We start from the raw sequence: 27,308 nt of genomic DNA on the forward strand, positions 1-27,308 counted from the left end.
AAATTTTTCAAATGAGGCTTTATCATAAAATGTTTTGCACGAGGATCTTAAAAAAAGAAATCTAAAATTGTGTCCTTATTAACTGTTGATTGAGTATGAGTAAATTGCATAGATAAAAACTCCATAAATATATGAATAAAAAAGTAACATTAATCCTTAGAAAACTTAACATCTTATCTCAAGTTAAAAATCAATCACGCAATCGGTCCTTGAGCTGCGAGACGCGCACGTCAGCATTTTATGAACATATGGTGCGCCGCCTGTGCCGCCTCATCAGAAAAGTTCTTGTGTGCGCGCCAGCAGAAGTGCCAAACCCGAAATTTAAGTTTCTCTGCTGCCTTATTACGATATTATACTCTTCATAGAAAAGTGAATTCGCATACCGGACGGTGGATTTCCTTTTTCGCTTCAGCTGGCGCATTAATAAAATCGGTAAAAGTTTTGGCAGCATGCGATTTGAACAGCGGTGCCAAAACAAAACTGAAAGTGCATTCTAGCTTCCGCCACTACGTATGAATGTGTCGCTTGTCTGAATCACAATTACGCGAGCCATTAAGTCTTGTTGATTTCCATAAACTGGAGAGTGCACTCTGCCAAAATTTCCATTCGTTGCGCAATCCCGTGTGAAAAATTACAGGAAGTCACACTGGGATCGTCTCCGCCGAGAACTCGCCAAATTTTGTTTCAAAGAAGCATTTCCTTCCTATGAATTCAGTGGAAAGTCTGCGAACGTGTGCGCTGATTTGCTTTTATAATTGGACGTAGACGAGGCTGGTCCTCTTCATATTTATAAAAGGCGAGATTAAGCACTTAACGCGGATCAATTTAAAAAAATGTAAATTTCGAGGACACGCCCGTCGCAACCGTGCGTGTGCGTGCGACAAGAGGCTATTAATTGAAATTGGCCAAATTTATGCAGGGAACGAGTTTGTGCCGCTTGACACAGTTACCGAACGTGTCAAGAAGTTTCGGATTTCTCTGCGTTTTCCGATCCCCCGTTATTGGCAAATTGCAGGGCGAGCAGGGCATTAACGGTTCTGAAATCAAATTTTGCGAACTGAGAAGAGCTGTCAAAGTCCAGGAATCACTAAGTAAGAGAGGAGGAGAATGTTTTCATTGAACACTAATGTAATTGGGTGTTAGCTTGTAATGAAATTGGAAATAAAAAGTAGTGGCACAGTCTGTCGAATTACAGCGTGAAATGTTTGCTTTTAAAAGGCAATTTCTCAAGGTTGGAGCGGTGTGAAATGTTGCACCAATTTAAATTTCTTTCAAGAGACTCGAGAGTATTTAACTTTCTACAATATTTTATTTCTGGAAGGGAATGCATGGTTTTGCAATAGATTTCAATTCAAACAGAGTCAGGCCTTAAATATTTTACGTGATGTAATTTCAGGGAAAAATCGATTTCCGAGTTAAAATGAGACACCTCCTGCAATTAAAATCTCGTAAGACACGGCTGAGAAGCAAAAAATCAATCGCCAAACAAGCGATTTTCCGGCTATCTCGATCCCTTTGATCGGCGAGAGAGAGAGAGAGAGAGAGAGAGAGAGAGAGAGAGAGAGCACTCTCGATTGACAAGGAAAAAAGTCCGTGACTGGCCGGCGAAATGGCCGAGGCAGCAAAGGCATTTTTATTAGGCAGATTATTGTGAAGGCAGTGATATGAAATGTTACAGTTAACCAAGCATGAAGATCACGAACATAACGACCGCGCGCGCATCAGCCGGCCGGCCAGCCATTTGGTTATGCAACCTACGCGATTTTTTCTCTCCTAGGCACGACCAAGTAAATGCCATCATTTATTTGATAATTGGACGACGGCTGTGGCCGGGAAAACGAATTTTTGAGCGCAGAATCTGCGGTTGGTGCCATGTACTGTTATAATGTGTGTTGGCGGCGGCGAATGTAACGCGCACGCGGCTCCTCCTAATTTCGATCTGCTAAAATAAAAACGCGATCGCGTTTATCAAAAAGCGCGCACCTCTAAATCAAAAAGTGCGACGGCAGAGAACGTATCTTACGGTTTGGCAGAGGAGACGCGGGGTTAACGATCGATTTGCCAAATGGGAGAGCTGGCAATTTTGGGCCTGTCCTTCTTCTTGATTAATTCTGCTGCATGACTGGGGTTGAGAAGAGAGGATGCAACAAACACGCGCGCAGGACTGCAGGACTTTCGTTTCATGAAATGAAAACAAAACTCATGGGAGAGTGAAAAATCGTGCGCAATTTGTTTCCTTTGCGTATTTAAGAAAATTTATGTACCCTTTGTGTTGTGCCATTTCACAACTAATTCAATCGCATCGAGTTACCAGGTTTCTTTTACAAATTTCAAATTAAAGCAATTTCTAAACATTTGGAATCTTGTACACGCATGGAAAGTAAGCATCAAACTAACAGAAGTCCTGACAATTGGAAAGCAAAAGCCATATAAATGGAAACAAAAGAAAGTAAACAAAAAGAATCCACTTTGAACACAAAACGCATCGGATCTGATCCCGTCTCAATTATTTTTGTGTCCAAACATCCTTTAGAACAGCTCTGCTTTTACCACCATTTACTACTTTGAAGAAAACGAACGCTGCGACCGTCTGGGCGGCAGTAAATGCGAACGGTCCATTGTGTGCAGGTACACAAAGTGAACACATACAGTATAAACGTTGCATGGTATTTGTTTACAGCCGAAAGAAAATACAAGTGAAGGGGGACTTATATACCTGCTGCTGGTAATAAGACAAAAGTCGCTCACGCAAACAGAGACCGGTGTTCTGGCGGTTACAAAAGAGATCCGCCCCTAATTGCGAATAGGTTCAGACAGTCTCCCACTGGTGCAATTTCATATGCGTAATTGAGCCTCATTTATTATTCATCAGCGCGTGCACATTATTCAAATCGTATGCGGACGGAGTGTGCGTACAATGCTTGATGCGGTGTCATGATTAAAATAATTACTGCAGATGATGCCATGCCCCACAGTGTGAAAATTTGCCCACCTGTCGTGGTCCAGAGGAATGAAAAATTGACTTTACTCCAAATAATTATAATCTGGACCCGCTCTCTCTTGAAAATTATCTGTTTTGTTTTCTGATATCATAAACCAGCACTAATGATGATTCAAAGAAGAGCTACTACAGAGCGAATATTTTTAGTACTATGGAAAAGAATGCCCAAAATCATCATCCATCAAGCAGTCCTAGATTCGGCGCCAGCTTGTTATAATGATAACACTACATTCCATCTCTACGATTTCTATAACAGCATCATGACTTATTACGCTTTTCCATAAGCACGCGGGCTCCATACCAACTGAAAAATGTACTTTCTTCTTCCTGCTCTAAGTTTATCAAAAAATATTTAATCAAATTCCAAGCGTGCTGAGTCATCTCGCACCTTAAAAACGAGTGTTCCATCGTGGCCTCATGAAAATTTAAGTGCGTCAGGACTAAAAAAGCTCTTTCCCAGCGGGAACGATTAATCACGGAGCGTGCACGGCGAAAGAAAAGAGAAGATGCGCGTCCTGACAGAAGTCCAGCGCTGATGGATTTCAATTTAACACATGTCAGAAGCTTTTGTCTGATGCAGCCGGAGCGGATCATAGATATTCAATTAGAACGAGATAAGGTGAAAGTACACCGGCTTGCAGGATACATACACACGCGGCACGACCTGAGCGAGGATGCATCTCCTCTATTTTCGTTTCAATTGTCAGCGCAGTGTTATTTTCCCGAGTGAAAGGCGTTTGATTCGTTGCCTCACGCTGCGGATAATGCATTGTGTACATAGATTATTAAAATTCAAGCATAGAAGAAGACAAAGTGACGCAATGTTGCATGGCCGAAAGGTAATTTTGAAATTTCAGGTGCACAGCATGAGAATTCGATTGTTTTCAGGCGGTTGCGTGCGCGTCCCTCATCTCTGTGCACAATTATTGCGTCCAATTAAATTGAATTCAATTGACAGACATCCGATGAGAGGTGTGCTTTCGAAAAATTTGGCATTTTTAGAGAAAGTATTTCCTAGAGGTGAAACAATGATAGCCTGGGCTCATTTGAATTGGTGGTTGCGTGAGAATTTCAGCGGCTCAATAGCTGCTGCTGTCCCAAATAAACTCGTTCGATGAGCTGCTTCCATTCAGTAAATTGAGGAAAGAAAAGGAGTTGAGCACAATCGTCCTGGGTTTTATCATATGTACGCGTCATTTTATAGGGAAAAGAACGTATTCAGATTGTTGACACCTTTATTTTCTCAGAATTCCGTATTACAGCCAATCAACCTTCACAAAATAGTTAAATATCATTGACGATAATAAACAGAAAACTGATTGATTATAATGTCCTTATAAAGATAAATAAAATTAAAAATTATCTGATGAAGGCCATTATTCGTAATATCAACAAACAATAAGTAAGTCCCAGAGATCAACACAATCACTTAGGCGTTTCTTGTGACCTTTACCTTAAGAATAAAATATAAATTTCTCGATTTGGATAGTTCTGATCGATTCTACCGCAACGTAACGAGTAATATAAACAAGTATTTGGACGCGCAAACATCTTAGCGATCGCGCAAACATTTACCGCAATCTTCGACTCAACGGCCACCTTCTTCTCGCGGTCTCGCTCGGAACCCTCAAAACAAGGCAGTTCACGCATGGCGGTGTTTTTCGTACTTTGCGGCAACAGCTGAGCAAGCAAGTATTAAAGGTGTGCAGCGGCGTGAATTATATCATATCCATTAGCCTGCACTGTTTTTGGGTGGAAATCCGTTACACGCGCGGCAACTGCTGGCGTTCAGGTCGATTCGCTGGCTGCTGGCTGCAGGCTGGTTGGCCGCGCGACACAACAACAGAAACGAACGTTCGTAATGCACAACGAGTTACATAAGCGACACGTTAAATAAACAAGCGACCAGACGGACCAGACTGCCGGCCAGTTGCGGCAAAAAACACGTGAGGCCTAATTGTCGCGCCGACCTGCATCCGATCGACCGACCAAGGTTGGCATAACATGGCCCGTGGAAATGTTTGATAATCTGCCGGCAATTAGATCACTTTTGTGCATTGTGTCATGAGAACGAGATGTGATTTTTTCGCACCTCCGATGGCAAACAACACTCAAGTGTTGAGGGGCTTCCTCTTCTTTTTGCCTTTTTAAATAATGACTCTATTTATGTGCATTTAAAATGTAAATTTCGCAAACTTGGCTGCAGCACTCGGCGGCCACACAACACGTCTGCAATAAACAAAAGGCGAGATTTGAACAGGCGCCAGGTGCGATATTCAAATTTCACGCGCATGCAAATGCGAGTGTGAAACGCGTGGTGATGCTATTCGGTTGGAATTTTATCCACAAACGCCGACCGATACAGTTCATCGGAATGAAATAAAGCGAAACGTGCGCCAGAGAACGCTGTTCATGATTAAGAGCTTTAAGTTTGCACGAGCGCGCAGAATGAGAATTATTACAATTTCCATGGCACGCAACTTTCTAGCCCTGGAATTGTAAAATACATTCATTTGCAGAGGATTACGCTTCTATTTACATGCAATAAATGTGCAAGATCACGAACGTTATTACATTAATACAAACAACACAGAAAAGAATTCGAATAAAAAATTAAATTTGATAAAACTTTTGAGTAATCATCAATTTTTTAATTAATGCAACCCATAAAATTCACATTTTTTACACTTTTAATCGATCAAATGATATTTTATCATATGCAACAAAAATTAGAAGAGTGGGAAGCCCGACAAATGTAAATTCTTGATTTTTCTTATACCAGGGACTGTTCTAGTGTTCGGATTTTAAATCGATATTATGTGAAGATCAGAGGCAATTTATTTCTTCAGAACCGTTTCCCGCTGCAAAATTATTATTTAATCGCACTTTTCTTGTGCAATGCCCTAGTTGGCAAAGTATAATACCCGTTAGAAGCATAAACATTTCTTGGTATAACGAATAGACACGTAATTCGCAAGCTCATTGGTCTTGGTGATCAATTAGACGATGGTTTTACTAAGAAACGCGACTGAATTTAACATGGAACTCGGCAAAAGAAATAATTTTGTCAACCTTTAATGAGCTCATAAATGGCCAAGACCCAATTTTTCTGTTTAAACCGCAATGTAGATTCGGCATTGGCTGAAAATTCAATTAAATCGGCTCCCACGTTAAAACTGCCCGGCAGATCGCAGGACAGGAAAGCTCCAAGGCGAAAAATGTTCAGTTACGACCGCACCTAATCGTATTAATTTTTTTTCAAAACTCGTTGAATAAACTACCAATACTGTTAACAAGGGCGACACACATATATCAAACACGCAAACGCCTTCCTTATAGACCCGGCTCAAATCACGTAAGAGATATCTGCTCGACGAATTATCGTTCCGGAGGCCACAAGTGGTTCTCGACCCATGGAGATTGACGACACGCGGCAGTGCAAGTTTTCGCCCTTGCGTTAGAAAGTTCCGTACCACTTTGGGACATTTAGCGTCTCGCTAATAACCAAATGAGCGCGTACATGTCGTCACCGCAGATATTAATTATAGGCGGATAAAAAAAAACACTTTTTTGTTACACCGCGAGAAATCTTCGCAGACGAAAACGGATGTCGGATTGGAGGTCATTTTTTGAGGGGAAAAGTGAAATTTGGTGGTGACTTATGCGCAGGTGTGCCTAATTTAAATGAATTCTTTTGTGTGCGTCATTGGAGATGACACGATTTGCCAGCTTTTAGATTATCATTCGCGTTTCACTGAAGAGATGAATTGGTAAATTAATTCAAATAAAATAATATTAAGGTATTCAATTCGTTCCGGAAGCTGATAATTTTATCTCGACCTTTATAAATCAACCACAAACTCTCTTCAGATGACAACCCAACACCCTGCTGATCCAAGCTGGAGTTACTCCAATTTTCCAGCGAAAAGACCGCAGAAGAGAAAATTCTGAGAAACCGAAAACCGGCGTTCGGGCGTTTCGGGGCGTGCAAAAAACGGCAGAAGTGGCGGCCAGGGGAATGAGTGTAATGATATGCAGACATCAGGCTTGGCTCTGGTGACCCTGTAAGCAGGCATCTCGTTTGGCTAGATGTAGCAGGTGCCGTTAGCGCGTCTGCTCAGCGTGACGTCACTCGTGCTCGCAGGAGCAAATCCTGCCTGGCTGCCGCTGAAATTCACATGGCCGAAATATAGGACGTTTAGCGGTGCGCAGTACTAACCTACAACACTGCAGTTATGTGACACTCGCACGGGATGCCTGCCTGCCGATTGATAGATCTGCGCGCGAATGTGGAAAAAACGGCGGGCAAGCAGGCAGGCTGGCAGACGAGACGCGCGCGGCACTCTGCGTGTCCTTCCTGCGAAAGGTCAATCTGCCAAGCGGCGGACACTCATTCATTCTGCCCGCCGCCGAGAACAATATGTACGTTGTCAACTCAATATAGCGGTGCATCGCTCGCTTGCAGGCCGATCAGCGGCTTATTTTGCCTCTTCTCGTTCTCTTTGTTTGTCTTAAACACGTGTAATATGCAAAACCATTTCTTGGGAATCCTTGTTGTTTGATGACTCGCGAGAATTCAGCACTTGTTGGGCGCCTGTTAGGCGTTTCCTTTTTTGATTTTATGGTCGGCTGGAGAATGTCCGAAAATGCTTCTATTTAACTGTTCAGCTGGTTAATTTGTAGCTGTTAAGTGATACTTCACGTCAAACAACAAAGCTTTTGAAGAACTCGTGATCTTGAGAATAGAATGACTTGCAATCGTGCTTTGAACTATTTTCTACTTGGCCTAGGAGCAAATAACAAGTTTACGGAAGTCAATCGACACAAAGAAAATAGCAAAATACGCATTTTTACTTATTTTATTAAGTGTTAATAGTTAATTCATATTATTCTAAAAAAAACTGCTAGGAATTTTTACCGATTCGAAGTAGAATTAATTCACGATTGTTGCACATATAGTGAAAAGTGCTAAATTTACGTTATTAGATACTTACAATTTAATTTACAAGTCCCTCACTTAAATTTTATTTGTGCTTAGTTAAGCTCAAGCTCCTCATAATAATGTTGACAATTTAATAAAAAAATTGATTTTAAATTCCAAATAGCATTATTAATTTTTCATATGATAGTAACAATTGACGTGACATTCAGTCAACCGCTTCCTGTAAATTTCCCTTTGCGGTTACAAATGGCAAAGTCATTTCCACTGACGCAAGGCCTAGGTACAGTAAATGCAATTCTGCTACCTTAAAAAGCAAAATTATGTGGGAATAAAGAACAGACAGACCACAATAATCCATCTTACTCTGCACCTTGCGGAAGTTTCTGGCAATGAGACTAAAAATTCATTAACGTCAGCCAGCTAACACCTAGAAGAGGCCCGCGCCCTTAATCTGATAACTTTTGCGTCAGATTAATGCGCCATCATCCCATCTCGGCGTTGAAATCTGAATTGACGTGCGGCCTTGCATCTCGGTTTTCTGCTCGTTTTGATCGATTTTCAAGAGCAGCCAGCCAGGCGGGCGATTTCATTCCACTCTCGACTCAATCATCCGCGCCCGTTTGCGCTTATGTTAGTGGGTGGAGTATGTGCTAGTCGCCGACTCTCCTTTGAAAACAAGAGTCTCTATACGAGCGAGTGCAATTCGAACGCAAGGTCAGGGCAGTCTCGCCGGACAACTCATGCTATTTCCCGAGACACGCCCTGCAGCTCAAGGCCCGTCCGCCGCACTGGTCTAATTAGCCTACCCGTACCACTGCCGAGTAATGTCACTTCACCGCGATTCGCGGTGTCAAAAAGCAGTAAAGTGTACAACGCACAGCCGCCCGGAAAACCGCGAGCGAAGCTATCAGCTGAACCTATCTATGCGTCTGCTGGATAATTTTATTCCGTCAGTTACGCTGCGGTGAAATATTCTTTCTGCATTGCTTTGTGCTGAATCTGAAACAGTAGTTGCGTAACTTTAACGGCGCACTGCAGGAAAGATACATATTAACGAAACTGGCGAGTTAAAAATCAGTCGGAGACCTAGTTTCATAAAAAACGTTTATCTTCTCTCGAATTCACGCGTCTATCATTTGATAAAAAAACTGTTAGCTCGATTATGACGGACATCAGATGCTATAATATTTTAAATTAAAATGACTCTGACACACAAAAAATGCGTTTAATTAATTTTAGAGACTTTCGATACAAAAAACTGTTCCAATTCATAAGAGGTGAATAAACTTGTCCAGTTTAGTGGCTACATTTGTTAACACGGCCTCTGGACCATTTCAAATGGGCTTCGTTTTCTAGCCTTGACGATTCGCACCAGGAAGCAACCGTCGTCAGATTACGAAAACCATTTTAATTGAGCTGCACCGAAACTCGAGTCGGCCAACTCGAATTACACGGCCAATCAATCAGCAGAAAAACGCCGGTGGATATTTATGGTGCAAGCAATCCGAGCTGCTGACCGGCAAAACTTTCATTCTTGTGACCAGCGCGCCCCTTTCTCGTCGAGCCGCTCGCGAATCGTTGCTTATGGAAATTGGCGGCTGTATAAATAACACCCGACTGGCTGGCTTGAAAACGAGACGAGGCAGACCAACCACACCCTTGCTCGCAGCTTTGGTGAAAGCAGCCCAATGAGTAGACAGGAGCCCTCACAGAGGCTGCGCGCGACATTAAATACGTATAAACGCTCTCATAAATTTAATATTATGCTCTCTAACTTCTAACTTGCTCCTTTACTAAACAACACAGTTAATACATTTGTCTACTGGTGCATTTCAAACGCGTTCATTTTCCGTTTCCGCTCATACAATTCCTGAAAGAAAGGGAGCAGAGGTGAAACCTATCCACCTACAACTTTCAGCAGGGGGCGTTCGCCAATTGTTTCCCACTTGCTCACAGCACTTCGTGACTCGATCAACAGAAGGAAAAGTGACTCAATTTTTTGGGCTCGGCTCAATTTGCACGCTTGGAAATTTTATTACATATAGCAGACCAATGTCTCGATAGCGAGGAAAAGGGAGCAAATATAACTCAGGTGCACTGGATTTATTCAAAGTGATTAGCTAAGTGATTCAACAACCATGAAATATTAAATCTGGGAATATAAATACTAGATTTCGCAGATTTTACCTCAATTTGATCCACATTTATCGCATAATATTATTCATAGCTTGAAAATGTGCTCTCATTCATTCAGATGATATATCTGCTCATCTAGCACCTAACCAGCCCATTATGCAGAAAAAGCTTTTAAGACATAATCAATATCCGGAGTTCGCTTAAGCGAGACATTTTGATTGATGGCGCAGTGAATCGCATGAAAATCTCCAAACCTGATCCGGAGCAGGTGTTGCATAATAGTCGCAGATTTTTCTAATTGGCCAATAGAAAGTTGATCAGGCACGAACAGCGCTTCCTCGTGCACGAAACTTAATTACGTAGAAAATGCGTGTCTCATGTGTGGCTAGAAATTAAGAGCAAGTTAATTAACCAACCGACAGTAAAGCCACCTCCTGAATAAGAGCCAGCCGTCGACCAATGTACTTGTACATGTAGAACAGCTATACTGCACTTTGTTCTTTTGTTCCTCCCCCGGGGCGATTACACTCCACCTTTGAGAAATAATCCGGCGTAATAAAAGTTTCTCAAGTTGTTCCTGTCTTCGCAAAAACGGCTTCGAGTTTCATCACGTTTCATGCCCCTTCGAGCTGATTTTGGCCAACAATTTGCATTCCAAAGCCCAAGAAAATAGAGTCGAACGATAATTTGCTAAATTGCAGACTTTCTCCAGGAGGCAACGTGTTGACAAAAATCATCATGCTGTGCGATTATGCTCAATTTTAAACACTTAATCCAAACGTCAATAGTTGTCACGGAGTTTAAAAAGAAAGCAGCAATTGCAACTCATCACAATTAACAGTGCCACGTGTTTTTCCACCATCTACGAAGGGTCACACGCGGCGCCGGGAATCAGGAAGTGGCTGCTGGAAATACTGCTTTCGCTTCGAATGCAATAAGTCATGTACCCCTGGGCAAATTACTGCTTTAGCATGCTGCTTAACTCGTTGTTGTCAGTGGTGGTGCACACATAATAGCACCTACAAAGGCCAAAAATTCAATCACCCACAACTTTCACCTTTCTAAAGCTCGTTTCTTTTGCACCCGATTCAAATACTGGCCCGCCGAAATTGAGTTATCTCCGTTCACATCAATAAGATAGGTGTTCGATCGCATTTCATGCAGCCACAAATAATCCGTAAATTGTGCTGATATTGAGGAATTTCTGAAAGTAAAAGCTTCCATTAAAGCAGGCGTCGTTAATCCGCGCGTTTAAACAGCAGCACGATAAAATGCACTTTCTTTGCTCCATTACTTAATTCGCTGTTACTTTTGATCGAGTTGAGTAAAAGCAGGCGTCAAGATCGGTGCTGTAACACAAAAGGCGGGAAACGTTTATTTTTGTTATCACAATTAGGGCCCACGCCTTTTACCTTTGATAATTCTCGCGCTGAGATGTCGCTCCCACTTCCAAGCAGCAGCATGTCTGCTGGACTCAAGTCGTAAACTAAATCATGCAAATCACCCGTTAATGAATACTACCCATTTCTCTCTGCGGTTACCCATGCATAAAAATACACCTTAAGAACTACTTCCTCTTTACACAAATGCTGCTAAAAGGGGCAATTCGATCCTTCTGCTAATTAAAAAAGCCCATGGGTATAAAAAGGGAAATCTGCAGAACAATTACAAAAGTAACGAAATTCTTTTTACTGGAGTATTGTAATTTGGTGACTTTATGAGCAATAAATATTCATTGCTGCATGGATTTACCGTTCACAAACACATTCCCAACTAATCACATTAAGGATGACACCGGGTACACAATTTCCGCATCAAAGCAATCAATTTGCCATCTGTACGATTCGACAAAGTCGTGCCGCTCGTAAAACAAAGCAGAACGTGTGTGCTCACATTGACTACAGAATACGCATTCAACTAACAGCATTAGCGCGGCAATTCAATTTTCCTCACCTTGGAGGTGCAATCGTGTTTGTCAAAGGTGCGCGCGATTCCCACTCGGCGGCCCATTTATGGGTTAGGAGGTTAGAGATGAGAGAAGCTTGGGCTGCGCAGGATGCTCTCACTATCAAGCATTGTTCGTTGCATCCTCCGAGCTAACTGGCTCCCACGCACTTAGTTCTTGACGAAAACAAAAACAATAAAAACGCACCAGCACAGGCACAGGCACAACAACAATTATTCTATTTTTCGTTGGCACGATAAGCTTTTGTCTGCACGCCGGGTTTGCATTATTTGAGTTTTCCGTTCCCAGTCGGAACAAATTTTTTTGCGTACGGTACACTCGAATTGGTTGCTGAGAAATCTGACCACGCCGCGCTGGGCATTTCTGCGAGGATGTGCACTTTAGGAAACTGTTCTCTTTTATGGGAGAATGATATTTATAACAAGAGGATTATGCAAATCGTTGATAAGACTATTTTTCATGTAGCTCGATGAGAATGGCACAAACTGAAACACAATATGCAAGTTTGAGAAGGTTTCACGAACCCTTTGGTGTGAATACAAACGAAAAACTATCATATTTCAAGCACGTCGTGTTGAAATACTATAGAGAAATATGTACTGTCAGATGTTTGGAAGCAAACTAGCAAAATCAAAGCAACACAATATCCATAACATGTAAATGAGGGTGATCACGATTGCAAAATGCTTTAACACACATATATTGAAATGATTTGCCCGTAAGCATGAAACCAAATGCAAATACATTAGAAAGCAGAGCAAACAATAATTCCCTCTAGCGCAACTCCTCTATAATCAAACGTTTAAATAACGCAAATTGCGAGGCTTTTCTTCCTCCCGAGTTTAAGCGAACGCGCCGAAACTGTAATTAATGTTCAAATTATGAAAATTACGTCAGCCTGGCGCTGAGGTAACTCAAATAATCTCGGCTGCCGCAATTGTGCGCGTATTTTTTGCCCAAATGCGTGCGAGACGGCCGCAAACTTTACCCACGCCTTGAATTTTTCGCTCCAAGAGCAAACGAGCAGAGGCATCTCTTCCAGAAGAGTGCACTCGTCAAATTATGCACGACGATTGTGTAACTGGACATTATGTGGGCGAACGAGCTGAATTCCTCCTGCAGTCGGCAACTCACCTTGCAGATAGATGGTTTAAATCTAAGTGAAAGTTTAAACGCGTGATGATACAAGAAATTTTGACCATCTGCTGTTAGAGTAACAAAAACCTATATTAACATCAGCTTCATGTTCAATTTGCTGGTAAAGCTACATGAATTATTCAAATGTTAAAAGCCGTTTTTATGGTTTGATGAACACTGCGGCATTTAAGAAATCTGACGCAAGAAAAAATAGTTTTCCTCAGGAAAAACATTTTAGACTCGAGTTTCGAAAGATAATTACACTACTACTTGCTGATCAATTATAATTCATCCAGCGAAAAGAGCACAACATTTTGAAATGATAATTGTCTTAACCTTTTGTGTTGGGAGTGCTTTCCTGACTCTTCAGAAAGGTGCATTCCGGCCGGTGTATAATTAATTGCGCACACAGCACACACACGCGGATACTTGACGAAGAGCGGAGCATAAAAAGGCCATTAAAATGCGTACAGCACATTTTTCATGCGCGAGAGGAAGGCAAAGAGAGAGAAGGAAAATGAGCGAGCGTAGATATATTCTCACTGCTCGTGGGTAGGTATTATAATGGTATGTCGGTCAGCAGCATCATCAAAGGAGCGAATTTCAATTGAATATACGTGTATATGCAGGGTGCGCACCTGAATGTAGGCCGCGCAGCCGACAGTAGGAAATGCCTTAGCTCTGCACCTGTCAGACAACAACAGGCGCGCAAAATTGCCTCTGCGGGCAGCCAGCCACTCTCGACGACAATGGCTCGCTAATTGTCTGCCTGACCCATTCTTGATTTTGCCCGGCGAATCGCAAAATATCCCAGACTGATTTATTGGCTATTATTTCACGGACAAGCAAAGGAAGAAAGCTAACCAAGCTATCAGACGCAGAAAAATTCAAATTGTTCTTAGCAGCAAAAATTGTATTTTGAAATCAATTCAAATACTTATCTAAACGTAATGTCAAAACAAAAACAAAAAACGCCAAATTTAGGAGAATGAGAAAAGACGTGGGAAAAATAGTCATCTATTGTAATCAGTGTTGCTTAATAATAATAAAACAAAGGAATATTTGCATCACCGCTGATGAAAAGAAAAATCAATAGCTGGCATTTAAACTCTCAACTCTCGATCCTTCGCATGATCGTGGCGATTTCTTCGCCGGTAACGTGCAGCTATCTGCATTAATTTGTGTTTGTACTCCAACCTTTCGGCACGCTCATTACTTTAACTCGAGGCAGGCGCGTCCCCTTTCATTCTGCTGCTGTCACGACTATGTTACAGCCGAAGAAAAATCGCACACGCGGCTCCCGGCGGTGCAGAAAAACACATCGCTGTGGCTTCCAAAAGTGTTACAAAGGCCTGTGACCTTTTGCCGCGCAGGTCAGCAGTCTCATCCTCTGTGACGCGGTAGAGTGTGGATTTCACTTCTCCGCGGTCATTCTACCTGTGCAAAAATTTATCAGCTATGTCACTAACAGAGAAACGAGTTCCTCTCCGCAGATATAATAAGCCCCGAGGCGTGTACATAGCAACCGTAAAACGAGCAGCAATAGAGCTTTTTATTTGCTGACAATGAGTGCGATTACACAGTTGCGCAATTCGAGAGAAAGGGCCCATTGCTTTTTGTATTGAATGCAGTTTTTTTAATCTGTTGCAGCCGATTGTGAGACGGGATTCGTCGCATGTAGGTTGGGCGTGCCTGAATGTGTGAAGTCGACTCAAATAAAGGACGGAATCTTTGACTGCAGCGATGGCAGCGATGAAGGTGATTACATGATTCAGAAGAAAAACAAATTTTGATATACTTGATGATTACCAAGGTTGAAATGATATTGATGGATCGTAAACCAACTGGACAAGGCATGACAAGATATTTTTTTACCGCGTTTGTTAAAATTTCCTCGATATTTTATATTTAAAACACATTGAAAATACGATAAAGTATCCAACTGTTCTAAATATCTCAATCACGATCTCACCAAATAGATCAATTTGCCAAATTTGCCTTTTAATTTTGTGAGTGTCACTGTGCATGCCTCGAGCCGTGAAAGAGATGCTCTGTAAGCGAACGATTGTGTGCACCAGATCGCTGCGAAATTGGCGACCTTTAAAAAGCCGAAAACGTGACCGAGTTGAAAAGGCGAGCCAATAAATAATCCGGACGAGACTCACGTTATTGATATGTCAGATTAGATACAAAAACACAGCATTGTTCCCTTCGATAGGTAAATAATTAATCCTTCCGCACGTTTTTCAACAATGCAGGCAGGTAGAATAGGAACGATCCATCTGCCTCCTACTTCAAACAATTATATTTTAAACTGATCTTCTAGTCGTTCAGAAGCAATAATAATTATTATCACATTCTAGGTTGTAAAAGCTCCTAAATTATTTTATCGCGTTGCCGCTTCTGTGCACTCGAGTGGGTTTGATAATTCTGCTGAGTGGCTGCGGTCCAAATTTTTCCAAGGAATGCAGTAAATCTCGGCGTCGGCCGTGTCCAGCAGCGGCCCGTTAGATACACGCCTTACTGCTTGGGGGCCGCCGAGCGTTCAGCTGGTGCTTCCGCGCGAGGGCCACTTTTGATCATAGCACTGACACGAGATTTATTTCGTGTGTCCACTCGACTAATGAGAGCTGAGAGCTCGAATCGAAATCAAGCGGAACAGCACACAATTTATTTCTTTCCGACTTAGAGTAAACTGAACTGACGTTAGAGGTTAGGCATTTCTATTAGAAATCTCATCTAGCCTGCCTCTATTTCGCTTCTAGATTGATAACCCTTCACAAAAACGCCAGCAGGCTAAAATATTAAATAAACACGGGACTATGAATATCTTTAAAAGACCAGCACGCAATCCAGAAATGCACCTACCATAGAAAGTAGGCAACCTGCGATTTAGTAGTGAAAAGCCGGTTGCCTACTTTAATATTTTTCAATCTAATTTATCACTTTATCAAATAGAGAAAGAGATCTTAATGCAATATCCTTCTTTAAATTTCAGGTTGCAAGGAAGGAAGTTTTGTTTGCAAAAACAAAAAGGAGTGCATAGACCGCAGTAAAGTGCAAGACGGGGTTCCCGACTGCAAGGATGGCTCTGACGAAGGTAATTAAAACAAGGGAAATTTATTAATAAAGGTTGAACCCTACCATTTCCAATCGTAGTTTGCGAGCCACTCCAGCACCGCTGCGTTTGTCCTCCCTTCAGATGCGTTGAACCTGAAAACGTGAAAGATGGGATCAACGATTGTGAAGATGGTTCAGATGAAGGTATTGTTTTATTGACACAGCCTCTAAATGAGTTACATGATAATGATGAATAAAAATTTTCATTTCAGTTGATTTAACGCTTGATGACTGCAAGAAGAAAGTCAATGGAAGCACAACGATCAAAAGACAGAAACGGAGAGCTTCAGGTAGGGTGACGATTTTTACTTTTGGGGTTATTACTGTTAAAATCACTTTAAGTGAACAGTCACGGTAAAAACTCTTCTCAGATCTATCATTTTTAAAATTTCTCTTTACAATGTACGAATTACCAGAAATTTTGGTGCAAATCTCTTCTTTTCTCTTTCTAAAAACTTTCTTCCAAGTCTGTCCTTTTCTCATATTTATGTTCGTGTTTTTATTATTTTTTACATGTATGCGCTCTTCCTTCGCTGTTCGTCACGAAAACGCCAATTTCGCACACAAATAAACAAACACACTACACAAACACAATTAAAACAGATGTAAGCACCCGAGTTGACGGCCCAGTTACGACATCCATGTTTTTAGAAACCGAAATTTTGCCTAACGACCAAAAGCACCGCCCAACTGGCTTGCTGACCTCCACCGTTGGCACTTTCATTCAGCAGGGTACCACGACTGAGTTCGCTACCAAGGTGTTTGGAACACACGTTGACGGCCACTACGCCAAAATAGTGAGCACCAGCTCTCGCGTATTTTTCGCTGTGCCATCAGCCGCCGCAGGAGATGCCCTCGGAGTTCTGAAGCCCACGGGGCTGATTTCGAGCGTCACTGCAACTAAAGTCTCCGGTCTTGCTACAACGCTGATAACCACCGACTACTACAGGACGTACATTGATGGAACTTACGCGCAGCTGGTATCCAGCTACTCGAGGGTCGTGGAGCCTTCAATTCACACAGTGCTTGCGACAAAGGCCTACAATTCTGCTGCCTCTGGTCAAATCTACCCCACGGCCGTTCACGACTCGAAGCAATCAGTCATTGAAGTGTCTCCGATTAATTTCAAAAACGAAAATCAAATAGTGCCAAGCAAGTCATCAAGCATCGTAAAAGCCACTGCTATTGCTGAGGAAAAAACAAACACCAGAGTCACTTTCTCGAGCAGCAAGCACTCCGGTGAAGATGAAAATGACAATTTCATAAACAAAATCAAACGATTCGATGGTTTTAAAATCAGTAAGCCTAAAACAAACTTGCCAACTTACACCGTGGGCCATTATGGCACTGACCTACTAGATGAAACCACTGAAACTATAGTGAGCGTTGACAAGAGCGTTGAAGCTTACGTTAACGGCAAAAAGAAGGACAATAAAAACTTTGTCAATTCGTCTCGGCAAAGAAACATCAAGGGATTTAAAAATTTCAACGTGATCCACAATAAAGAAGACCTGCTTCATGTTGAGTCCACAATGCCAACTGTCACCTACGTTGGTTTTGATGATTTTACCACAACCGTGCACAACACAGTCATTGTGTTCATGCCTCATTCCAAAGCTCAAGTTCGTGCGACAAAGTCATTGAATCCGAACATTAAAGTCACCAGTCTGTCCGAAATCGTTGTGCCAACTATTAGCAGCAGCAAGTTGGCCGAGTCAAGAAGCTCTCTCTTTAATAAACCAAGGCCAGCGATCTCTAAAAACTACATCTCGGCAACCAGGACTTTCAATGCAATTTCGGCTTCATCAGTACCCTCTCTTTTAAATATCAGAAAGGAAAAAGAATTAAATGTTGAAGTGAAACCAGCGACAGAAATTGATCAGAACAAGGCTGAGAAAAAGGAAATTGAAGCTAGCAGTACCATTGAGATGGAAGCAGCCACTGATGTCATGTCTTCATTGGGAATCGAGCCTTCCGTAACTAGCATTGAATCGAGTTCAGAGGCAGCAAGTGAATCCAGCACACTAAAGCCAACTGAGAGCATTGATTTTGCTACGAAAGCTGTAACTAGGGTAGCCGATCTTGAGGAACTATCAGCCAGCACCGAAGAAGCGCCGAAAACCACGACTGAACAGGTTGAGTCTACAACAGAAGGACTGGCCACTACTCAGCAACAAGAAGATGTGCTGGATGAATCTAAGGAAAATGAAGTTGCAAGCGTGAGAAAAATTAACTCTCACCCGGACGAGCAAATAATTGTGGAAGGAAGTGCTAGTAGTGCAACTTCTAGCAGCACAATCCAATATGTGACAAAGGTTATTCCGAATACAATTTACAGAACTTACACTTACTTCACAACATTCTTTATACCAAATGCGGACAAAACATCTACTTCAATTAAATCAAACGAGGTTACAAGTACAGAAATCAAACTGTCGACTAGCCTAGTTGACATCCGGGAAATCCTAGCAACTGCTATCGCTCAGCAAATCGTTCCTACCTCTAGTTACACGGTCGTTCCTTCTGCAACCGTTGAGACAACAACTGAATCTGAAATTGAAACCACGAATAATACTCCTGAAGTAACTATGACGGAAACCATGACCTCTGAAAATGAAATAATAACAACTGGGCCCACAACACCAATGCCTGATCCAGATGAAGAAGAAATCGAGCTTCTTCTGAAAACTCAGTATACTACTTATACTTATTTAACCACATACTTCCAAGATAAGACATCAAGCATTTCAAGCAGAGAGGAAGTCGTCACAAATATTATTACGTCTACCCTGGACAAAAATGCAGTGTTTACAGATCCTGCGGTCGCCGGACTGTTTGCTCGAGGCGACAGCATCGTTGAAGCAAATTCTATAGCACCAACTTCAGTGGGCGTAGGAAGACCAACCGAAGATATTTACAAGGATCTCCATGACGCGGAAGTGAAACCAACTGCTCGGATTGTTCCAGATGACATCCAATCTCAGTCAGTCAGGGATGAACCGGAAGACTTAATAAAAACTTATTACACAACATACACATACTTTACTACGCTCTTTGATGATAATAAAACGACTATCAACAGTAGAACCGAAGTTTATTCTAATGTTGTGTCACCAAGCAGTGCTGCTGATAAAATTCAGCCAACAAAAGTTGACAATTCTATCGTGCCAACTTTAGAGGTGAAGGCTACGAAAGTTAATGCACCAAATGACGAAGAGTATGCCAAGAAGTACAAGACAATGAGAGCAAAGGAAATATTGAGTGCTGAAGGAGAACAGTTAGTGGTTCAAACAGAAGAACCAATTAAAGTGACAATTCCCGTTCAACTAGCACCGGTTGAATTCACACCTGATAGTATTCCAACTGAAGCTGTTCCCCCCAAGGAAGAAATTCAGGATGAGAAAAATAAAACGCTTGAATCAAAGGAGCTCGACTTGCATGAAAGCATTAAGTCAGAGATGTTCGATGTTCCCACAAATTCAGTGAAAGAGGATGATGTGCCATTGAAAAATGAGGACAATTTGGTCATCGGATCAGAGCCAGGAAGCTTAGATGATCAAATAAGCCTTGAAAGCAATACGGACATAGATCCATCACCATCCCTCCTGTTGCAAACAAGTTACACAACGTTCACCTATTTTACAACTCTTTACAAGGGCCAAACGTCAGAAATTGTGAGTAGGCTTGAGACAGTAACAAATGTGGTCACAGAAACCGTTAAGCCTGATGAATCTGTAAAGGAAGCCCTAGAAACAACAACCGAAATCCAGAATGATCTGACAACTATTCAAGCAACCGAAGTTTATCCGATTACATACTTTACGACTTTCACCTATTGGACAACTGCATACAAAGATGGGTCTACTTTGGTGTCAAGTCGTGAAGAAACAGTTTCGAATGTGGTTACTCCAACTAAGAAACAAAAAGATGACTTGCATACAAGTCAGGTTAATGACGAGGCTGCAATAATTGTTACTCCAACGCCTGCTGAACTTGAACCAACAACATTTTACACAACGTACACTTACTACACAACATCCTACATTGGAGATAGCACTGTAATTAAAAGCAGATTGGAAACAGAAACAAATATCGTAAGCCCAACTCCTGTGGATAATGCTCTGATTCCCACCCAAACTGGAAGAGCAATAGGTATTGCACCACCTGTTGAACAACTTTTGGATAATGCTAAGCAAGAAAATCCCTCTGACATTGAGTCATCAATTAAACCAAGTGACGTTCAAGGTGAGCACTCATCGCTTAAAAATAATGAAGACCAGGAAAGCAGTTCTCAAGTATTTACCCCAGAATTGGTATCAACAACTCCCCCAACTGTTAGCGTACAGCCAACTGGAGTTGTTTCCCGCAACGTTGGCAGCATAGTCGATGTTGACGGTATTTCTACCACGTACTTTGAGACAAAAGCGATTGGAACTTACATTGGAGATCTCTACGCTCAAGTTGTGGAAAGCACAACTTCTGTTAACATAGACAATGATCGCACACCAGAACCTCCTGTACCGTCAAGGACTGGACTTGTTAGATTGATTGAGGGCTCAATAATCAAAGACTCAGTAACAACTGCATATGAATCACGAGTTATTGGCACAATTGTAGATGGGTTTTATGCACAAATTATTGAAAGCTCTTCAAGCATTATAACAGCAACACCTACCTTGTCGGAAATCAAAGAAACGGCCACTCCAGTTTTGGAACCCTCACACCCTCAAGAAGAAAAACAGGAAGAAACAGAGGATGACAGTAAAAACCGCAAACCTGGATTCCCTCGAAAAAATACCATTACACCAGTTATCCGGCCATTCGCTGCAATTGGAAGTAGAAGCAGAGCAGTATTCCAACCGAAAAAGAGACCTGTGGCACCAACAACAATTACAAGGAACTCCTTGACACCAACTGTGACAGCAACGCCAGCATCTGCAAGTAATTCAGAGAGCTCATCGAAGGGATTCAGATTTAATCAAAGAAGACAAAGCAGTGCGATTGCAAATCAAGTTACGAATGAAGCTAAACCGAGCAGTACCAGAAAATTCTCAAGAGGGAGATCCACTCCTACTTCAAGTAATTTCAATCCATCTGCTTCGTCAGTTTACAATCCTTCAACAGGGCGAAGGTCAAGCAGTCGTATTCAACCAACTGCAACATCTGCATTTGGAAGCTCATCTCGTAGACCAGCAGGGTTCAGCGGAGGAAGCCGATCATACTCCTCATCAGGTAGACCTAACACAGCGTCAGCTGCATCTTCAATCTTCCCTGGGAGCGCTAGAACTCGAATCAGGCCAACATCATCTCTGCCATTCTTAACCCGATCAACAACAACTTTGACCACGCCCGACCCTGAAATTCGAGTTAACACTTTGAGCGAATCGGATGCCACTGACGAAGACATTACACAAACTAAAATAACTGAAACAACAAAGAATGAGCAACGAAATACAGTCACGGAGGCTACTACATTCAAGAGGCCTCTTCCTTTTAAATTGAGGACAAGAAACTCCTCTCCAAAACCACTTTCAACCACTGATGCACCAGTTGCTCAGAGAACAACAACCGGAAGAAAATTCCCTCTTCGTAAAAATGTCGTGAGTGATAACAATATAAGTGAAGAAAAGCCAACTCCAAGAGTGAGGCCGACTCCAAGACCCACCCTGTTTAAGCAAAGGCCAACTAGCAACCTATTTCCACCTCGTGGATTATTCAAAAGGCCAGGAGAAGATCGTGAACAAAATGAGGAAAATGTTGACAAGCAAGAACTCCAAAAAGATTCGGAAGAAAGTGATAGTGAATTTGAATCCTCAGAACCCATTCCTAAAACAGTGGAACCAAACAAAAAGGTGGTGATCAAGCCATTCTCGCAGAGACGACGAAGCAAAAGATCTATAGAAGGAATGCTATTTACAAATTCTTCAGTCGACTCAGAATCAGGACATCTAGACAGAGAAAAGAGACAGTCAAGCTATGGATCATTCTCATCTAGGAGGAAATCATCAGCTGCTGCAACTCCTTCTAGAAAACCAGCTGTTGAATTAGTGGAATACGAGTATATATATGACGATGAGCCAGTCGCGCCACCACCTAAACCAGTGAGAAGCCGTGGAAGATCAAATTTCAAATCTGCATCTAAACCGGATGTAGCACCAACACCACCGAGCCAAAAAATAAGACCTTCGTCTGTGGGGAGGGCATCACCTTTTACACTTACGAGACAGCAACAAACTGAAGCAACGCCATCAAAGGCACAATTCAGAAGGCCATCCACTGGTACTAGAACAAGAAGTGACTCCCGTAGCAGCGATTCAAAGTTGAGGGTGCCAAGACCAAGAACAATCGAGAGCACTCCGAGCAGAAATTCAAACAGACGATACAACACTTTGTCTAATAATAACACTCCTACACCTAGAAGGCAAATATCTAGAGGCAGATACAGAAATGACTACGAAAGTAACGAGAGCCAATATCACACGCCAGCATTTGATGGCACTATAACGGTCACGCACAAAGTTCCAACAGAAGTAACAATACCAGTCATCAATGGCAAAATCACCGAATACAAACAAGTGATTAGAAACACACCAAGCACACAAGTTCTTGGTCCGAAGGAATATAGCAAAACTGATTATGGTGGCAGCACGGTGTTTATTTTGAACAATGAAGTAACCGCAACTCCAGCTCCTGGTGTAACAGAGGTGACACAGTTCATATTGAAAGAAAATCCGACTACAAGCGTTGTTTTCACGCCAACAACCATTCGTGGTCGAAAGACTTCATTCTCTCATATAATACCAAGCACAGCCTATGAAGTTGAGCCGATTGTCAACACAATAAATGATGCTTTGCCTAGCGCACCGTTGGCCAATCTCCTGTTATCGCAACTTCTGCTTGGCAACTTTGGTCTTCAACAAAATATCAACCCTCTTTTGGCTCTCAATCAGCAACAAGTTCCTGCAACTCCAACCACTGAATATAAAACGAAATCAACAACTTACGTGACAACTGTTACAGAGCAAAAGTCAACTGTCATTCCAATTACTCTAAGAGGAAAAGCGATTATGACTACCATTATCAACAGCAAAGAGGACGTAATTACAGCAACTGAATATATTACGGAGACCATTGTCATCACACCAACACAAAATCCAAACAACCAGATTAATTCACTTCTCTTCCCTGCTCTCCTTCAGGCACAGTTGCAACAAACTGTACAACCAAATCAATTGCTTCTCCAACAAGCACAGTTGCTACAACAGCAACAACTACTTAAGCAGGTGGCGCAGCAAGGAAAGGTTACTAAGCAAGAAGAAGAACACTTGGAGCTTGATGATGAGGAGCAAAAGAGCTCAGAATTTGAGTTGATTAGTAAGGAAGAAATCAGTCAAGCAAAACCCAATACGAGAGCAACAAGACCACCTAAAATATTCAAGCAGATTGAACCTGAGAAGCACACAAGTATTGTGACTATATATGTATCAGGCAAGAATCCTGGCGAGTTCAGCACTGTGCTTTCTACAGTTATAACCGACGGTGCAAGCCTGGTTAAAAGAGAGGCGATTTCACCCCCTAATATTGAAGTGAAACCATCAATTGAAGCCAAACCTCAAATCTACCCAGTTGATGAAGATTTTAATATGTTTGTCATGTCGGCTTTCAACGACATCGAAGGCAGTGAGCTTAGCAGCGGAACGTACGAGACTCAGAGCTTAGAGAGCATATTAGGGGATGTCACAAAATATCATAGTTCTTCCAAGTTGAGCGATAACTTCTCAACAGCAATTCATTCCAAAAGCGATTGAGTTGTGAAAGAATTTAAATAACTTCCAAACTGGCTGTAAAAATTAGCACTTTATTGAATTAGTTTGTAAAGATTGTATATACTGCAAATGACATAATTAAAATATAAGAATATAAATATATGAGTACTTTTAATGTGATATAAAGTATGCTTTTTGGGCAATTGAATCGCAAACACATAAGACATACACAAACCACTAAACAAGGCATCAGAAAGGCTGGCGAAGATACACTCTGATTGAGAGATTTAAGGTAAATATTTTTTGCAAAGTTGTAAATAGCTCTATAAAACAAAAATGCATGGCTTTAAATGTAAATTTTGCATTAGATTTATAGTAAAAACGTAACATTAATTAACTATATTTCAATCTCCAGATATTGGATTTGTCCCAGAAGAAGCAAGAATGAATCTAGCCACACGAGTCATGAGCAATGGTGTAGAAGTTATTGTAGCAGACAGATTTAGCAATCAAGGAGAAAATTTAAGAATTGCACCAACATCTGTTATTGCGACAATAGCATCGCCAAGTACAATTACAGAGGAAATGCTGAGTAAGATGCCTGCCGGAGAACAAGTAAGATACATTCATAATATCATATTAGTAAAAAATAGGCGCTAACTTAACTATTTCCTACGATTCCAGGCATTTTTTCTTTCTTCAATCAGGTCCCAAAGCGCTCATCTCCTCGTGTTTGAACAACCCACAACGTATGTCTACGTTAGAAGCAAGGTTAAAAATGGAAAAACAACTACAATCACAACCGAAGACCTGATAATCAATACGATAACCAAGGCCACCCATGATATATCTGCAACACCAACCATAAACAAAGTACAGTCAACGGTGTACGAAAACTTTGAAAATGCAGTTTACGAAACGAAGGCGTTGCCAACAACTTACACATACTTCAATACTATTGTGGATGAAGATGTACCAATCGTCGTGACATCAAAGCAAACTATTGCCAACACTGTAACAAAATTGCTAGACACGACTGAACTTCAGCCATCTGAGCAAATGTATGATACCAATACCTATTTCAGCACACACACTTTTACAAAAACATTGGAAAACGATGATAAATTGGTAACAACTAAACAAAAAAATATTGTTACTCAAGTGATTGTTACCGAGGCTCCTTATTTCATCGCACAGTCATTTAAATCACAAAAAGTAAATCCAACCGCTACAACAGACATAGTTAAAACATACTTTGTCACCTACACATACTTGAACACATACTTGGAAAATGGAAGTACCGTGATCAAAACAAACATCGCTACCTCTTCAGATGTAGTTACAGAGAAGTTCTACAGGAATCAGGTGCGTGCTACTCTCCCAGAATCTATCAAAATTACAGCAGAAATCGGAATTGCTCCGTCTGCGACAGTTGTTCCTGATGCGATCAAAGTTTATGCCACCAAAACTTATCTTACTACTTTCACATACTTCACAACCTTCTTGGAAGGTGACAAAACTGTCACAAGCTCAAGTTCGAGAGTAACATATAGTGTGCAAACCGAACCAATAACTGCGGGTTTGGATTCAGCATACCTCGATTCAATCAGAAGCTCTTTTGCAGCTCAGAGCTCAAACAAACCAATAATTACAACTGTTATGCTTGCTGGAGAAGCTCTTGAAATAACAGCAATCAATCCGAACACAGCTAAGCAGACAATAATAACTTCCACCACGCCAGTAGAATCCTCTGTTGAGCATATTGTTACTGCTTCCACTTTGAATTTTATTGAGGATGTCAAAATCAAACCAACAGCTTCGGTTTACGAAAAACTGACGTCAATCAAGCCCGCTCCAATACAAAATACTGATACCCCAGAATATTTACTAAGCAACCTGGATAATATTGCAAGCTCTTCGAAAACCAACCAGCTGTTATCGACGATATCTGTTCCAACTTTGAACAGCGAAGACGAGGCAACAGCTACAGTCAAACCTTCCAAAAAGAGAAAGCCAAAACCATCAAAGAAGAAACCATCAAACGATAAGGATAAATTGGAAGAAGAAAACTCTGATGGTGAAGACTACGACTTTGAACAAGACTTGAAAGTTGCAGCAGCAGATTTAACAAATGCAGAGTCTCAAGTTTCTCCAGATTTTGGAGTAAATAATCTTTTGACTATAGGACAAAATAGCATAAATGCAATTAATGCACTGAAGCCCGTTTTCAGCGCTGTGGCTGGTTTGATTTCAAACAATTTCGCGAAAAAAGCAGATACGCCTCCTCCACAATCGCCACCAAATCAATCACCAAATGTTCACAACATACATAATCAAGGACACCCATTGTTTAATGAATATGTTCAAGCCAAACACCCAAACAAACCTGCAGTTGCTGCAAATCCAATTTATATTCCAGTCCGCGGTTTGCCTAATGTTAACAGTCATTTGGCCTCAGAGAAGCACATTCCTGGAACCGCAGAGAGTGTGAGCCCTAATTTGCCACTAGAAGACAACGACAAAGCTAGTAGTGCTTGGATTGATAGTTTGCCAATTCAAGGGGTTGTGGCTGAAAGAATACCGTTAATGGAGCGGCCAGTACAATCTCAAATCGTTCTTGGAAAGCATCAGCAGCCCTTGGAAAGCCCCATAATTCAAGATGGTATTCCGATTCAACCTGGCCAAATTATAACAGCTAACTCGGATGTAATTGTTGGAAGGCCATCTGTATTGGGTCAAAGACCACGGTTACCGATTGCACCACCCAATCAACACCAACATCAGCCACCACGTCTCAACAGGCGTCCAAACAGACCAGAATTGAGCGTTGTTCACAATGACGCACAGCAAATTGTTCATCACAAGCAAGTTATTCTACCACAACATTCTCCTGCCAAACAACCTCCTTCAAATGTTGCCATTGGAATGAAGCCACCACCACCTCAAGCTACATTTCTAGGAAACAAGAATCGGATTCGTCCAAATCATCCCCCTACACCTGATCTTCCATTTGACAGGCCTCAAATTCTGGTGCACCCATCGAATGTAAAAAATGCAATTGACAGAGCAACGATGGGACTAACTCAGGCTCATATCGTCCGACCATCAAGGCCATTAGTAATTGACGGAGGACCAACGTACTATCCTGGAGATTCTAATGAACCAATAATTAGTGAGCCTATACCTCTACCAGAGCCTGGATTTATTGCTGGAACTAGCATAGGTAAGTCACAATAACAG

The 27,308-nt window shown here is 41.7% G+C and overlaps 1 protein-coding gene across 5 annotated transcripts in view; it reads left to right on the plus strand.

Moving 5' to 3' along the window:
- Positions 1–27,308, plus strand: part of LOC135937842 (uncharacterized) — a 44,189-nt gene that overhangs the window by 10,175 nt on the left and 6,706 nt on the right. For 2 of the 5 annotated variants that reach the window (XM_065481116.1, XM_065481118.1), the window contains exons 2-7: positions 14,833–14,940; positions 16,181–16,282; positions 16,342–16,446; positions 16,515–16,592; positions 24,484–24,683; positions 24,753–27,291. In XM_065481116.1, the coding sequence (XP_065337188.1) occupies positions 14,833–14,940; positions 16,181–16,282; positions 16,342–16,446; positions 16,515–16,592; positions 24,484–24,683; positions 24,753–27,291 (3,132 nt within the window). Of the gene's footprint in view, positions 1–14,832; positions 14,941–16,180; positions 16,283–16,341; positions 16,447–16,514; positions 16,593–16,905; positions 24,361–24,483; positions 24,684–24,752; positions 27,292–27,308 lie in introns of those variants that run through there. The other 3 variants (XM_065481115.1, XM_065481117.1, XM_065481119.1) reach the window with 3 other exon arrangements.

The sequence above is a fragment of the Cloeon dipterum genome, chromosome 2 (assembly GCF_949628265.1).
Source record: "Cloeon dipterum chromosome 2, ieCloDipt1.1, whole genome shotgun sequence".
NCBI lineage: Eukaryota > Metazoa > Arthropoda > Insecta > Ephemeroptera > Baetidae > Cloeon > Cloeon dipterum.